General features: G+C 47.3%; 1 protein-coding gene across 1 annotated transcript in view; it reads left to right on the top strand.

Moving 5' to 3' along the window:
- XPO7 (exportin 7) overlaps positions 1-13,280 on the top strand; it is an 83,087-nt gene that overhangs the window by 60,908 nt on the left and 8,899 nt on the right. The window contains exons 16-21 of the mRNA XM_084807123.1: positions 3,006-3,086; positions 4,022-4,085; positions 6,118-6,226; positions 6,538-6,644; positions 12,315-12,403; positions 13,011-13,118. Coding sequence (XP_084663249.1) covers positions 3,006-3,086; positions 4,022-4,085; positions 6,118-6,226; positions 6,538-6,644; positions 12,315-12,403; positions 13,011-13,118 — 558 coding nt within the window. The remainder of the gene's footprint in view (positions 1-3,005; positions 3,087-4,021; positions 4,086-6,117; positions 6,227-6,537; positions 6,645-12,314; positions 12,404-13,010; positions 13,119-13,280) is intronic.

Below are 13,280 nucleotides of genomic sequence, written 5' to 3'. Positions count from 1 at the left end.
CCTCTTGGTGATAGGCTGCCACTGGGGCCTGAGTTCACATGCAGCAGCTTGGCTTATGGGCCCTGGAAACATGCAGATGCCTAGCTCCGCGGATCCCTTATGTAAAAGAGCTATACTCCCAATGGTGACTTATCCTTATTGAAATGCACTTTGAGGACCGAATGCTAGTCAGCTGCTAAGGCAATACCGAAAAGAGGACTGTTAGTAAAATCTGTTTTCCCTAACACCAGGGCCAGCCCTACCATGGGGCAACGTGAGCCTCCAAACTCAGGTGGCGAATCAGGGGACATGGTGGCAAAGTGAGCATGTGCTCCCCTGGCCTGTTGCCTGCTTGCCAGCACTACCGCCATCCACTTGGTTGCCGGTTCATCCGATGCTGTGGCTGATCCTCCAGCCCCAGTTGTCTGGCCACCCGCCCCCAGAGAAGAGAATGAGAATCGCAGCCCTAGAGTGGCTGCCAGCTTCCTTGGCCAGCATGGCAGCAGATGCCTTTCCTCGTGGATTGAAGGTGCACAGCAGCCACTTCAGGAGGAAAAAACCCAGCTGCTGGGCCAGCCCAGCCAGCTTCCCTCCATAGCTGCACCACCACGGCTGCTCACCTCACAAGCTGCCTCAAGATAAACCGGTGGAGGAGGAAGAGGCGGAGCAAGTAGCCTTCACCAGCACAGGCAGCTTGTTCCTTCATCTGCTTTTGCTCTGCCCTGCAGCAGAGGGGGAGGACGGAGAGGTAGAATGAGGAGCTGGCCCTCGCACCCCCTCCTTCATAGAAGAAGTGGCCACACTTGGCGCAAAAACTGCCATCCCTGTCACTCAGTCCGCACCATTACTTGGGCGCTTTGTCCTCCAGAAAGGAGGGAGAAGGAGCAGATGCTAGAATGAGGGGTGGCTCTTCGTGCTTCTCCGTCTCGTGAGGGAGAAGCCAGTGGTGCAGGGAGAGGGGAAGAGCAGGGTCGGGTGGTGGACAGTTCAAGAGAGCAACGTGTTACTTTGAGAGCAGACACAGAAGACAAGTATGCAAGAGTTCTTTTTTAAATTTTATCCATTGTAGTTATTTCCAGTTTGTGGATTGAGTCATCCATACTCTTAATTGGGTTACCCCACTGGATCAGCTGCAGCCTTACTTAGTTACAAGGCTGTAATCCTAAACACGTGTGCTTTGGAGTAAGCCCCATTGAACACGGCAAGGCTTGGGATTGTGCTGTATGACAGTTCCTGCACACGTGTTAATCCTGGTCCTGAAAGAACATTGAGGTAGTGAGAGTTGTTAATGTTCTCTTATGAGAGGAGCTGGGTTTCAAGCCTGCAACTGCAAGCAGTTGCACTCTGGGAAGAGGGAGGGGTCATTGGCCCAAGCCAGCTGGCTGCTCCATGGCCCCGCAGGGGTACTCACCAGGATCCCGCCGGCAGCTTTGCAAGGCTGATGAGACGAAACTCTTGGGGTATCTCAGACTTTCAGCCCCTTTAGAATTCTTCTGCAACTCTGCATTTCCTTGCAATATTGCAAATGAGTGGAAGCGCACCTTTTGAACGGCATACTGTCAGCTGGAACCGGTTGTTCTGCTCTTCTCCCCTCCCTAAAAACAAAGCCTCCCCCTGGCAGCATCTTCCGTTCCTTTTGCAGCAGGGCTGGTTCTGACTGGATTCCATTGCCCCTAGCTCTAAATATATTTATTTGTTCAAAAGATTCCATTTAACATGGCTGGTCCTTCCATTACGCCTGGGGCAAGGATCATTCGACCTGCAGGGCTCTTTAATTGGGCTGCAAAACCTTTGCCGCTGGACACTCCCCTTTTAAAACCCCACCCCTCTTACCTTTGATCTATCCTTTCCCCCCTCCCTGGTGTTTTCACAAATTGGGGGGGGGGGGGGCTGCCAAGTGCTGTATCACTGCTGAGCACTGAAAGGGTTCCTTTGTTCAATCGGGAACTGCTCTTTGGTCAGCTGCAGATTGGAGAGAAGAGCTTTTCCCTGCAGGGTAGAGGGACTGGGGGCTGGGGAGGAAGCTGCTGAGTGATTCAGTCCTGCTTACTTCTGAGGTTTGTCCTGCTTACTTCGGAGTAGACATGCAGAGGTTTGGTATTTGGGAGGCTTTTTGAAGTGTTGCTGAGTAATCCAGTACTGCTTACTTTGGAGGAGACATGCCGAGGCTTGCCCTGAGTAGGCTTAAATTTGGTAAGAGTCACATTTCTGCCCTGACCACTCTGCCTGACACCCTTCCCACAAATGGAAAGTGGCCCTCTGAGACCTTTCTCTGATTGGAATTCGGACCTTGGACTGAAAAAGGTTCTCCACCCCTGCATTAGGCAGAGTGAGGCAGCTGCCTCAGGCAGCTGATTTGGGGTGTAATACTGAAACAGCATTGAATTGTTGGTATCTGATTTCTTACTGTATTTTTACTGCCAGGGAGTGGAAGAGGCGATGGTGGGATTCTCTGACTCAGGTGCCCAAATACCAGTTGCTGCTCCTCCCCAGGTGGCCGAATTTCCTGAGCTGACCCTGCCGGTAGCATTGCTTCACCTGAAATTGTTGAAGGCTTCCTTCTTGGAAACCTGGCCAGGGTCGAACAGGGAGTGCTGAGGTGCCAGGTGTTAACTACTTCACTAGCGCCCCGGGGGAATCCCACTGCCCTGCAGCATGAGACTCACAGCCAGCAGGTCAGCCTCCGGGCTCCACGGGGGCGACTAGAATTCTGCAGCTGACAGTAGAAGGCGATGTTGCTGAATGGCCGAGGTGCAAGTGGCTGCTGCCACAGGATTCTTTTGCCCTTGCTGCAGAAATCGACCCTGCAGTGCCATAGCATTCCAAGGGCCCGAGTTTGGGCCAGGGTAGCTTTGGGGCCCAAGTAGTCGAGATTATCCGAAGAATAATTTTCTCGTCCACCAAATGCAGGTACAGTGACATGATGCTGGTATTTGCTTGCTTGTGCTGTCTGCGACTTTAGGGGAGGATGGTGATGGGTCAGAGAAAGGAAAGCAGTCTGTGATCTGAGTGCATTTTTCTTGTAGCATTACCAACTTGAAGTACTGGGGGCGGTGTGAACCGATCACCTCCAAGACACTACAGCTTCTCAACGATCTCTCCATTGGATATCCTTTTCAGCAGACTTCCCTGGGTTGGAAGACATGACCAAGCGACCACTCCCGTATGTCACTGCAGGCATGCAATTTCCAGGCAGAGTCAAGCTTCCTAACTCAGTGCCCATGATCCCATTTCCAGCCTTACCTTATAACTTTCATCAGTCTCAAAATCACCCTCCTTTATCCTGTTTCTCATATTGCCAAGACAACGTGGCACTTCCCAGCTTGGCTGTTGCAAACTGTAGGCTATTCCATGGCTGTTTTCAGAGCATAACAACTATAGTTTTACAAGCTAATACTAAGAATATCATCCTATGACAGGTAGTGTTTGTTGTCTTAACTGGCTCTGTAGTCAAACACTGAAGATAAATTTGGGGTGAAGTATAGCTTAAGTGGGAAGCTGTAAGTAGCATAAAAAAGCAAGCTATTCAGAAGTAATGATGGAACTGCCAGGGGACCTTCTTACCCCCGACTCCTTGCCCCACAGACAGAATGGTCCTGGCCAACACAGATTAATCTCTGCAATCCTGACCATGATCACAGAGCGGAATATGTGACAAGAAGGTGCTTGCACAAATATTGCAACAGGCCTGTTGACGATCAGGGGCCTCACTTAATCTTGTCTTCCAAGAGTACCTGTGGGATGCATGCAACTTTGTACAACCCAGTCCTGTATCTAGGCAGACCCCAATGCCCATGAGAAGGTCCTCCAAGTGGCTGTGGCAGTTGTTTGTATAGGAGATCCATCTGTCATACTAGCCTCCCCCCACCTGGTGCCTTCCAGATGTGTTGGACTACAGCTCCCAAATGTGTCCAACACATCAGGAGGGCACCAGGTGGGGGGAGGGATGTCTTATAAAGTCACCACCTCATTCTTCCAGGGTTTTCTCACCAGGCTGGTGACTGATTAGGCTGCCTTGCTGTTTCCTTAACATCATTTCTACCTACAGCAGTGTTAGGAAACTGGTGAAACTGAGTGCCGTGCAGTTCATGCTGAACAATCACACAGTAAGTTCTCAGCTACCTTTGGCACTTTGCCTGCATTGGTGGTGGGTCTCTAAACATTCATATAGCAAAAGTTTGTTTCTTCTATGGAATCATTTGTTCCCAGGGCCTAGTCTGAATACTGATAGTGTGTCTCCTCTATTGGGCACCTGTTAGTTCTGTACTGTCCCTTGTTGCTGTTCATGCTGTGTTTCTAGATGGCAGGACTTTCCTGCGCCAATACCTGATAGCCATAGGAGACCTCTGCATTGCCAAATTGACAATGAAAGAGATGTGGAGAGAGTAACTGGAGGAGGTGAAGGCAGAAGGAGCAGTTGTATATGGGGAGGAGGAGGAGGACATTGCTGGAGCCTCCTGCTGCATCTCTCTCAAGCCACAACCAACTTCCTTGGAGTGGCAATGTGTGCATTATTCCAGGGGATGAACTGCTATAGGCTGCCCTTCAGAAGTGCTGAGAGCCTGCAGTTTCATTCTTAAGCAGAACACAGCATCCTGCTTCCTCGTAAGGTTTGTCCACAAAACCACGTGGCCCCAGACCTCTGGGATGTCTTGGCAACTTTTGACTCATGAATCCCTTGAATCAGCCTTTTCAACAACTTCACTAATGTTATTAGCTTACAGAAGTTTTCACCAACCTGTCTGCACCTATGTTACTCACTTGTGAGATGTCACTAGCCTGAAAAAGAAAGAGGACCAGCTTCCTTTCAGTTGTAAAATCTTGCCTGCCTTACCAGAGATTCTAACATGCCCCAGGTGACCAGACAGGTGGCAGTCCACAGACTCAGCTCTAAATGCCTGTGATGGTCTCTTTCCTTCCCCTTCCCCACTCATACCAGTGTCTCATTAGTCCCCGCAGTCATGGGCTTCTGGTCTCAAAATGGCCTGGGCGCCCTCATGATTCCATCCTGTACACACTTCAGCAACTCTCGATCTGGAACATCAAAGCATCTGAAGTAGATAAACAAGGAAGAACAAGCAAAATTATTTGGAGAGTGAGCAAAATTGCTTTACTGATGTATGTGTGACAACTGGCTTGAGATAAACATACTTTAAATAAATCCCCACCCCCTTGTGTGGAAGGGCTTGCCTCTTGTCAAGACGCTATGGAGATCCCAGTATGGGGAAGCCAGGCTGGGAGGCTCTCTCTCTCCCCTCTCTAAGGTGCTAAAGAGGTATCTGTGTCTACAGTGTGTGAGACTCATAAGGTCAGGCTTCACAAAGCTGCTAGCTTCTGTTCATTTTTGCAACACAGACTGCTTTACCATTCATTTGTCACCCTTACAACCCTCTGAAGAAGACTAAACTAAGAGAATAAGCCACCCTCATGGCTACGTGGGGATTTGAATCTGAGTCATCCATGTTCAAAACCAGGGCTCCTGTCCACTACAGGCTTGTTGTGGTTTTGTCTCTTGCATGCATGGCTGTAGGAATTTCCTTGGCTGCTAGTATTGATGGTATTCTATTTCAAATAGAAAGAAAAGGGGCATTGCTTATTAAAATACAACAAATCATGCAAGCCACGTTAAGCAAAAAAATTTTTTAAATGAAAATGTTGGCTGGGGGATTCGGTTATATACAATTCTATCATTGGAGGTATATTTTGTTAATTTAGAGAATTGTGAACCATATCTAAAATATTGCACTCAGAAACAAAGTGAAAATTCTATGCATTGTAAATATTTTAGTGGAGCCACTTAGACTAATTTATTTGTAAATTATTGATTTATTACATTTTTATACTGCCCAGTAGTATAGCTCCCTGGGAAGTTCACAACAATTAACACACCCTGTGTTTGCAGCCAGAAGCAAAGATACTGGACAGCTAGAATTCTTAGGGTTCTGTGCCAGGCACAACATTCTAGACTGGAAGCATGGAGAGTTTCGGTATGTGAGGTGGTGGTGGTTCCTCAGCCACTAACAGGGTGAAGGAGGAATGTGCTCCTGGCTGATGGCTTCTCCCATAGGCCAGGCCCACAACTTGCCCCCTCCCCGTGACCAGTGGCTCTTCACTAACACAATTTTTGTTCTTCGGCAGAGTGAGCACTTTTCATTCTTGGGTATTAACAATCAGTCCAACCTGAGCGATATGAGATGCCGGACAACTTTCTACACTGCACTTGGGCGCCTCCTCATGGTGGACCTAGGTATTGCACTCCATTCTTACGGACCCAAGGACAGGCTGCTCTACTCTTCACGTTGTAGTCATAACTAATTTAGTTAAGGGCGGGGGTAGTTGATCAGTAAACTTTCTGTGAAGCAGGAGAATCTGCTAGATTTGAAAAAAGATCTAACCAGTGACCCTGCTCTGAATGTTGCCCATTGCCGTTGTTGATCTGTATCTTCTTGTGTATGTTAGTGCCCCAAGTTTCACTAGACGGGCCAATCGGGTGGGGTCAGGGTCTGTTGTAAAGCACAGGGCTGTAGAAAATAATAGTCCTTCATGCCTCTCTTCCAGGGGAGGATGAGGATCAGTACGAACAATTTATGCTGCCCCTCACGGCTGCTTTTGAGACTGTGGCACAGATGTTCAGCACCAACACGTTCAACGAGCAAGAGGCAAAAGTAAGGAAGGTTCCCGCTTTCACCCCAACTTTGCAGTCACTACCTTACAAGCCTTCATACAGCTTAGAGCCAATTACACACAACAGCCAGTCCTCTAGTGATCATAAGATCCCAGAATCTGGAGCAAATATCTGTTGGTGGAGGGGGATATTTATCTCCTCCAACTTGCGCTCAAGGCAGGGCTTATACAAACGATGCAAACTTGAACCCTTCCCAGTTCCCATCCTGCCTGCTTTTGAGTCAGGTTGTTTGTCAGAAGTACCCTCCATCTTACTGGGTTTTATTGCCTTGTTTTGGCTACTGGAATTTTTACTCCCTCATTTTCCAATGCTTAGTTAGCCAGCGTTGGAAGGGAACTGGCCATAATCTTTTTTTGTCACGTGCTGTTTAAATTCTTATTCACTGGCTAAAAGCCTCAACAGGGCTTCGGAATGCAGCTACCAAGGCTGCCAAGCCATCACATTCCTGGCGCAACCCTGGCTTGAAATGAGCAGCTGCCTACACCTCATTGCTGGGGAGGTGGGCAGACAGACCTCTGTAAGTGCACATCCACCTTCTTCCGCCATGGATGGGACAGCAGTGGCACGTGATAGGAAGCATGGAAAGGGGCCTTGCCCCTGCGCTGTTTCCCTTCCAGGACCTGGTCCCTGACTGGACCAGAGTTTGTAAGACTTGGTTGAAATCATCAGGAGTGGCAGATGCTAGCCTATATGCTACCCATTTGTCTGTTCGTTCCATATCAACAAATGTGGTGGTTAGAAGGAATTTATGGTTAAAACACTGAAACATAGACTAATACTGCAACAGATCCTTATCAGGACTCTGAACTGTTTGGGGAAGAAACTCTCAGGATATAGTAATTGGGATCAAGTACAAACAGAAGCCAATGCTATCTGCCCCTAGGAAAGAGGAGTGCAAATCTGTAAAATAAGAATATGACTCCTTTTGTTCTTTCAAGGCTTCTTCTCCAAAGAGTAAAATTAGAGACTTCAGTTGTCCCAACTCTCTGGAAACAAACCAGAATTCCAGCCCAAGCCTCTGCCAGCTCCAGGGGGAAAGTGGGAAGAGATAAGCACCAGCAACAATCCTGAGTACAAATTTTCACCAGGAAGGAAGAGACACTGGTTTGGTTTGTTGCTGAGCTCCTGGTCTGCAGAAAATGTCACTCTAGATGCAAAGGCAGTACAGTATCTACTTGACATCAACATCATAGAAGTAGTTCCAGATTCTCAGAAATGTTAGGGCAAATGCCAGGGGTGTGCATTTCTTTTTAAAACAAAATAGAATCAAAACAACTGAACTCCATTAATTATAATAATGAAAACATGGGAATTCAAACAAATGAGTTCTGAATGAAAAATCCATTTGAAACAGCTTGTACAAGTCACAGAAATGTTACAAGAAGGAGGGGGAGAATGAACAGACACTGACTGTGCACCTTTTAATTGCCTATAAAATGGGGGTCTTGTGTTCTATTTATCTGAAATTTGACATGTCTGGTGCCTTGAATTAGTAATAGGATGCTGAGAAATGTCATGCTATTGGAATGAAAAACGCTGAAGTTACAGACAGATTCACTGGTTTTCCCATTGTGTACAGTGGGAATAACAAAAACGAATAGACTAGTTCCAAATCAGTAATGGAAGCAAACAAATAAGGAAACATTAAAATTTTAAATAATGAAAATGGATGTAGCTAAATGAGATACACTTTTGTACCTCCCTAGCATATGCTGCAGTTTTCTTTATTATGCACAAGAAAAATGGTGATTGGAGGGCAATTTTGGATCTCAAGCACTTAAAAACATTTGTCACATATCAAGATGATTTGGGCTACAATTCCCATAATCCCTGACCATTGACCATCCAGGCTGGGACCGATTGGAGTTGTAACCCAAAACTTCTGGAGGATACCAGCTTGCCATAGATTCTGAATGAAGATATGACACTCCGCTCCATCATGGAAGCTATACAACCAGCAGGATTCCTTTCTTTGATAAATTTGACAGAAGCACGCCTTTATGTTCCAATCTATCCAAAGCATCACAGATTTCTCAGGTTTGCCTTTTATGGCAATCTCTTACTACCAGTTCTGAGTCCTCCCTGGTTCTGAGCTCCAGCTATTTTCACGACCATAGAGGAAACCTCTGTGGTTTAGCTGGTAGCCTACCTGGATGACACTTCCAGCATTTTCCCTCCCACAAACAGAGTGCACAGGATATTCAGAGGCTGGTAAACTCCCTGACAAATGGCTTCCTGTTCAAGATACAGAAAAGCCACATGTGGCCCCCATCGGTGGATGAAGATAGGACACTGAGTTGGATTTGTGACTCTGCTTCAGCAGTGGCTGAACAAGCTGCACATTGCTATCACTCCAGAGGTGACCACTGATCGAGCCTTGCATACATTCAAGGGCTTAGGATCTCATTTATAAACAGAACTCCTTGGGCAAGATTCCAGTGGCAGCCTTTCCCTTGGCAGGATTAGATTGTACATCAGGCCCACTGCAAGGTGCATCTCCAAATATATTTTGCCAAACCTCACCAAAGGGTCAAGGAGCCTCTAGAATGGCAACCATGGCTGGGGGGCTCACTAGCTGGACAGCACCACCCAAGGCGGATGGACGACAGCATAAATTGGCTGGAGCTCGACAGTCAAACTGGCAACTGCTTCAGAGGGGGAACATTCTAGTGAGGACAAAGAACACTACAGCCAAAGTGCACACTGGTCATTAGGGAGGAACTAGGACTTGCTCCCTCTTTCAAGAACCAGTGTTCAATCACTGACCCATGATCAATCACTAATGGCACATCAAGTCAATTGCCAATTCAAGATCCCTTGAAATGGGTGTGTGAAGTGACTCGGAAGCAGTTTGGCACTCCTGAGGAACACCTGTTTGCATTCTTGCAAGGACCACCATTTCTTTGAAGTTCCCAACAGAGGGGGCAAAAGGAGTGAATGCCTTGTCCTCTGACCTGCTTTACACTTACCCACCAGCCCCTCTCCTGACCAGGGTCCCCAGGAGGCACAGCTAGAATTGCCCTATAAGGAGATGGTGATTTTCAGACCTAGTTGAGACTTCCAGATGAGACTTGGTTGATTCACTCACAAGGCAGGCAGCAGCTCAGTCTTCTGTCGTGAGCAAAAAGAAGCACAGAGTTCTTGGCTTCTACCCTAATCTCGACTAGATTTTGAAGGGAGCCACATTGCTCAATCCATCACCAGTAGACAGGTTTCCATCTTTGGACCTCCACAAAGTACTGTGGGACTGTTTAAACCTCTAAGGCAGAGGTGGGCACCATTGTGGGGGAGCGGGCGGGGGGGAATACCTATTTCCTTCTAGCCCTGCCAGGACGCAAAGCAATTGCCAATTTGCTGCTGAATTTCAGTGGCACAATACAACTGCAGCTGAAAAAGACCAAATTTAGGTGGTGTTAAAGTTAAATTTAGCCCTTTTCGGCCTCCATTGCATTGTGCCAGTGAAATTTGGCAGCAAACCACCAACTGCTTTACCGACATTGCCTTTGCATCACCAGGGGGCAGTGGGGGCTGTACTGAAGCCAGGGAGGGGGCCCATGTGTTATCCACCCCTGCTGTGAGGTTAGCTTTCCTATGCCTGCTGTCTTCCAGATCACCTTTCTCACTGCAATTACGTTTGTCCAGAGGGTGTTTGGAAACAGGGATATTCTCCATCAAAGATGTTTTCTGCATCTTCCATGTCAACAGAGTGATTAGTCTATCTGATTTATCATTTTACGTCAAAGGTGAACTCGGTCTTCCTCAAAACTCAAGATATCATTCGATTGATTGATTGATTGCACTTTAAGATTGCCAGAAAACCAGAGTTCTCTGGATGGTACAAGTATATTAAAAACATAAAATCAGTAAACAATGATAAAACAGCACATAATAAAACTAGCAGCAAAGGGTAAAAAGCATGCAGCATGTAAAACTAATGTAAAACCAGCAGCAAAATAAAACAGTGTAAAGATCTAAAAGCACTTAAAAGTTCATAAAATACCTGGGGAAAAGCTCTTAACCTGGTGTCCAAAAGACCATAACGTAGGCGTGCCAGGCGAGCCTCTCTGGGGAGACCCTCTCTTGAAACCAGCCACCTGCCTCACCTGATTTGGTGGAGCCACCTGGAGGAGGCCCCTGAACTATGCTCTTAGGGAAGAGACACTCCTCCTGGTAACCTGACTCCAAGTTGCTTGGACCTTTAAAGGTTAAAATCGGTGCTTTGAATTGGACATGGAAATGGATTGGCAGCCAGCGCAGATGCCAAAGATCTGGCATAATATCTTATTGACCACTCCCAGTTAACAGTCTAGTCACCCTGTTTTGGACTAACTGAAGTTTCTGCATGGGAGGAGGGCTTTGGAAGCTTTTCCTTAAGTAGTTTGTTGTGTTGCCCAGAGTTGGGGTTAACATTTAACATGGTTAGTTTAAAACAAGGCAACTTCAAAGTGGTTTCTGAAGCTGGCTTGTTTAAACTAACCATAGTAAATGTTAACCACAGTTTCAGGTCTGAGCACAGAGCAGGGTGTAGTTAACCAAAATGGAAGTGAAAGCTTCCAAACTCCACCTCCAGACTCTGCACAGAGGAGGGAGGTCTGCACTCAGATGGAAGTCTGAGTGCTCATGCAAGTAACACTAAATCATGGTTTAGTGTGATGTGCTAACACAGCCATTGAAACCACCAACCCAAGAAATCAAGAGTCATTTCTCCATTTCCAAGACACCCTAAGAAAACAAGAGTGCATCATCCTACCATCTCTGCCCTTTCCCATAACACCCTAAGTGATGGTACAGCTTGGATGTGCACAGGACTTTTCAAACCAACATCCAACACAGAGCTACTTTTAGAAAAACTGATAGCCTTTTTTGTGTCTTCACTCATCCACCCTGGGTAAAAAAAAAAATCTCAGTCAGCACTGGCCAGATGGATCAAGGGTTGCATCTTTTTAGCAAGATGCCATGTGTGCCGGTTCCCCCTGGGATCATGGCACATTCTACGGGGTGGATGCACACAAGCAGCATTCAGCACTAACGCTCACATGGAGGGGTTGCTACCTGGCCCTCCCTCAGTCTTCACCAGATATTACAAGCTAGACACATTTGCCTCCACAGAAACAGCCTTTGGCTGAAAGGTACTACAGCAGCTACTTCTTCCATAGAAGGAGCATCAAGCCCACCAATATTATACTTTTGTCTACAGTTGTTCAATACCAGCGATTTGGGTTTGGGGGTTGTCTGAGCAGCACTACATCTTAGAACTGGAGGGTCCTCCTGATCAATGCTTTGTCTGCCTGTGCTGTATAAGCCCTGCCTTGAGAGCAAGTGGGCGGAGGGAATCTTACATGGATACCCTCCATCCACAGACAAGACCATTCACACCAAGTTACATTTCTAGATGATTAAGGTCAATGAGTGTAGGTGGGAGGGAATCTCCAGGGTGTGCTGTACATCATGGGCTGATGAGATACATACGGAGCATTTGGTGTCTTCCCAGTTAAGATGAAAGGAAAGTCTGTGTTTAGCAGACAGGGCTAAACTCCAGGGCCATTCCTCAGGGTAACAGATAATGGGATTTTTCACCTCTGCAGGGCTTGGTTGCTTCCAGTGGTAGTCATGCATCTTTCCTCTAATCCACATCTCTCCCTTTACATAGAGAACATTGGTTGGCCTAGTGAGAGACCTGAGGGGGATAGCCTTTGCTTTCAATGCCAAGACCAGCTTTATGATGCTCTTCGAGTGGATGTATCCTTAATCCTCGTGTACATCTCCTCCCTTCCTCCTGCCCCAGCCGCCAAGCAGTGAGGAGATGGGTCTTGAGGCTGCCTGGTGAACTCCGGAGACTCCTGACATCGCTTCTACTCAGCACATGGCTCTTGGCCTGCCGGTCTTTGTGAACCGAGTCCCTTGCCAGACCTTGGGCCTGATCTCTTTTTCCTGGGAAGACAGACTACCTGATCTTCCCAGGGCTGGCCAAGAAGTACATGTGGTCCACATAGAGCCTCCTGTAGAATTGCCCCTGTCCTGACATCTGTGGGGACTGCATGCCTCTCCTGGAGCAAGCTGTTGAAAGAATGCTTGCTTAGAGGCATGCAGGCATCATGGTGCCAGTGAGATTGTGCTAGAATCTTAATTGAAGAGCTAAAGGAGATCATTTGTCCTCTCTTCAGGCTTATTGTGTTCAACCTGAGCTGGAGATAACAGGGCTCTGTGGTGAGCAGCAGCCATGCAGTGATCTACCGAACTTAGCTGTTTGCACCCTAAATGGAGTTGGCATAAGAACAAAGCCCCGCTTTTAATGCTTATAAAGTAATTTTGGAATCAGTGTGGCTCCTTAGCTTCTATCTCACAGCTACCCATCCTACATGCCAATCTTGCAGCGGGCAGTGGAGCTCTGGTACCATGACCCAGCCTGCACCACACCTGTGCTCAAGTTGATGGCTGAGCTGGTGCATAACAGGTAGGGGAGGCTTAGAGTTGCTGATAGCCACTATGGCTGGCATGTACAAAGCAGAGCTGCACAGAGATGCACATAACCCATTCCTGTATCAGATGCAGCCATGTAGGGACAGGGAGGGACCATGAACAGAAGCTTTAACTTTCAGCTATAGAGAGTGAGTGT

Source organism: Heloderma suspectum, chromosome 6 (assembly GCF_057233095.1).
Source record: "Heloderma suspectum isolate Gila_16-S chromosome 6, 16-S_ref, whole genome shotgun sequence".
NCBI classification, from domain to species: domain Eukaryota; kingdom Metazoa; phylum Chordata; class Lepidosauria; order Squamata; family Helodermatidae; genus Heloderma; species Heloderma suspectum.
The sequence above is the reverse complement of the archived record's forward strand: the minus strand, read 5'-3'. Positions and strand labels throughout refer to the sequence as shown.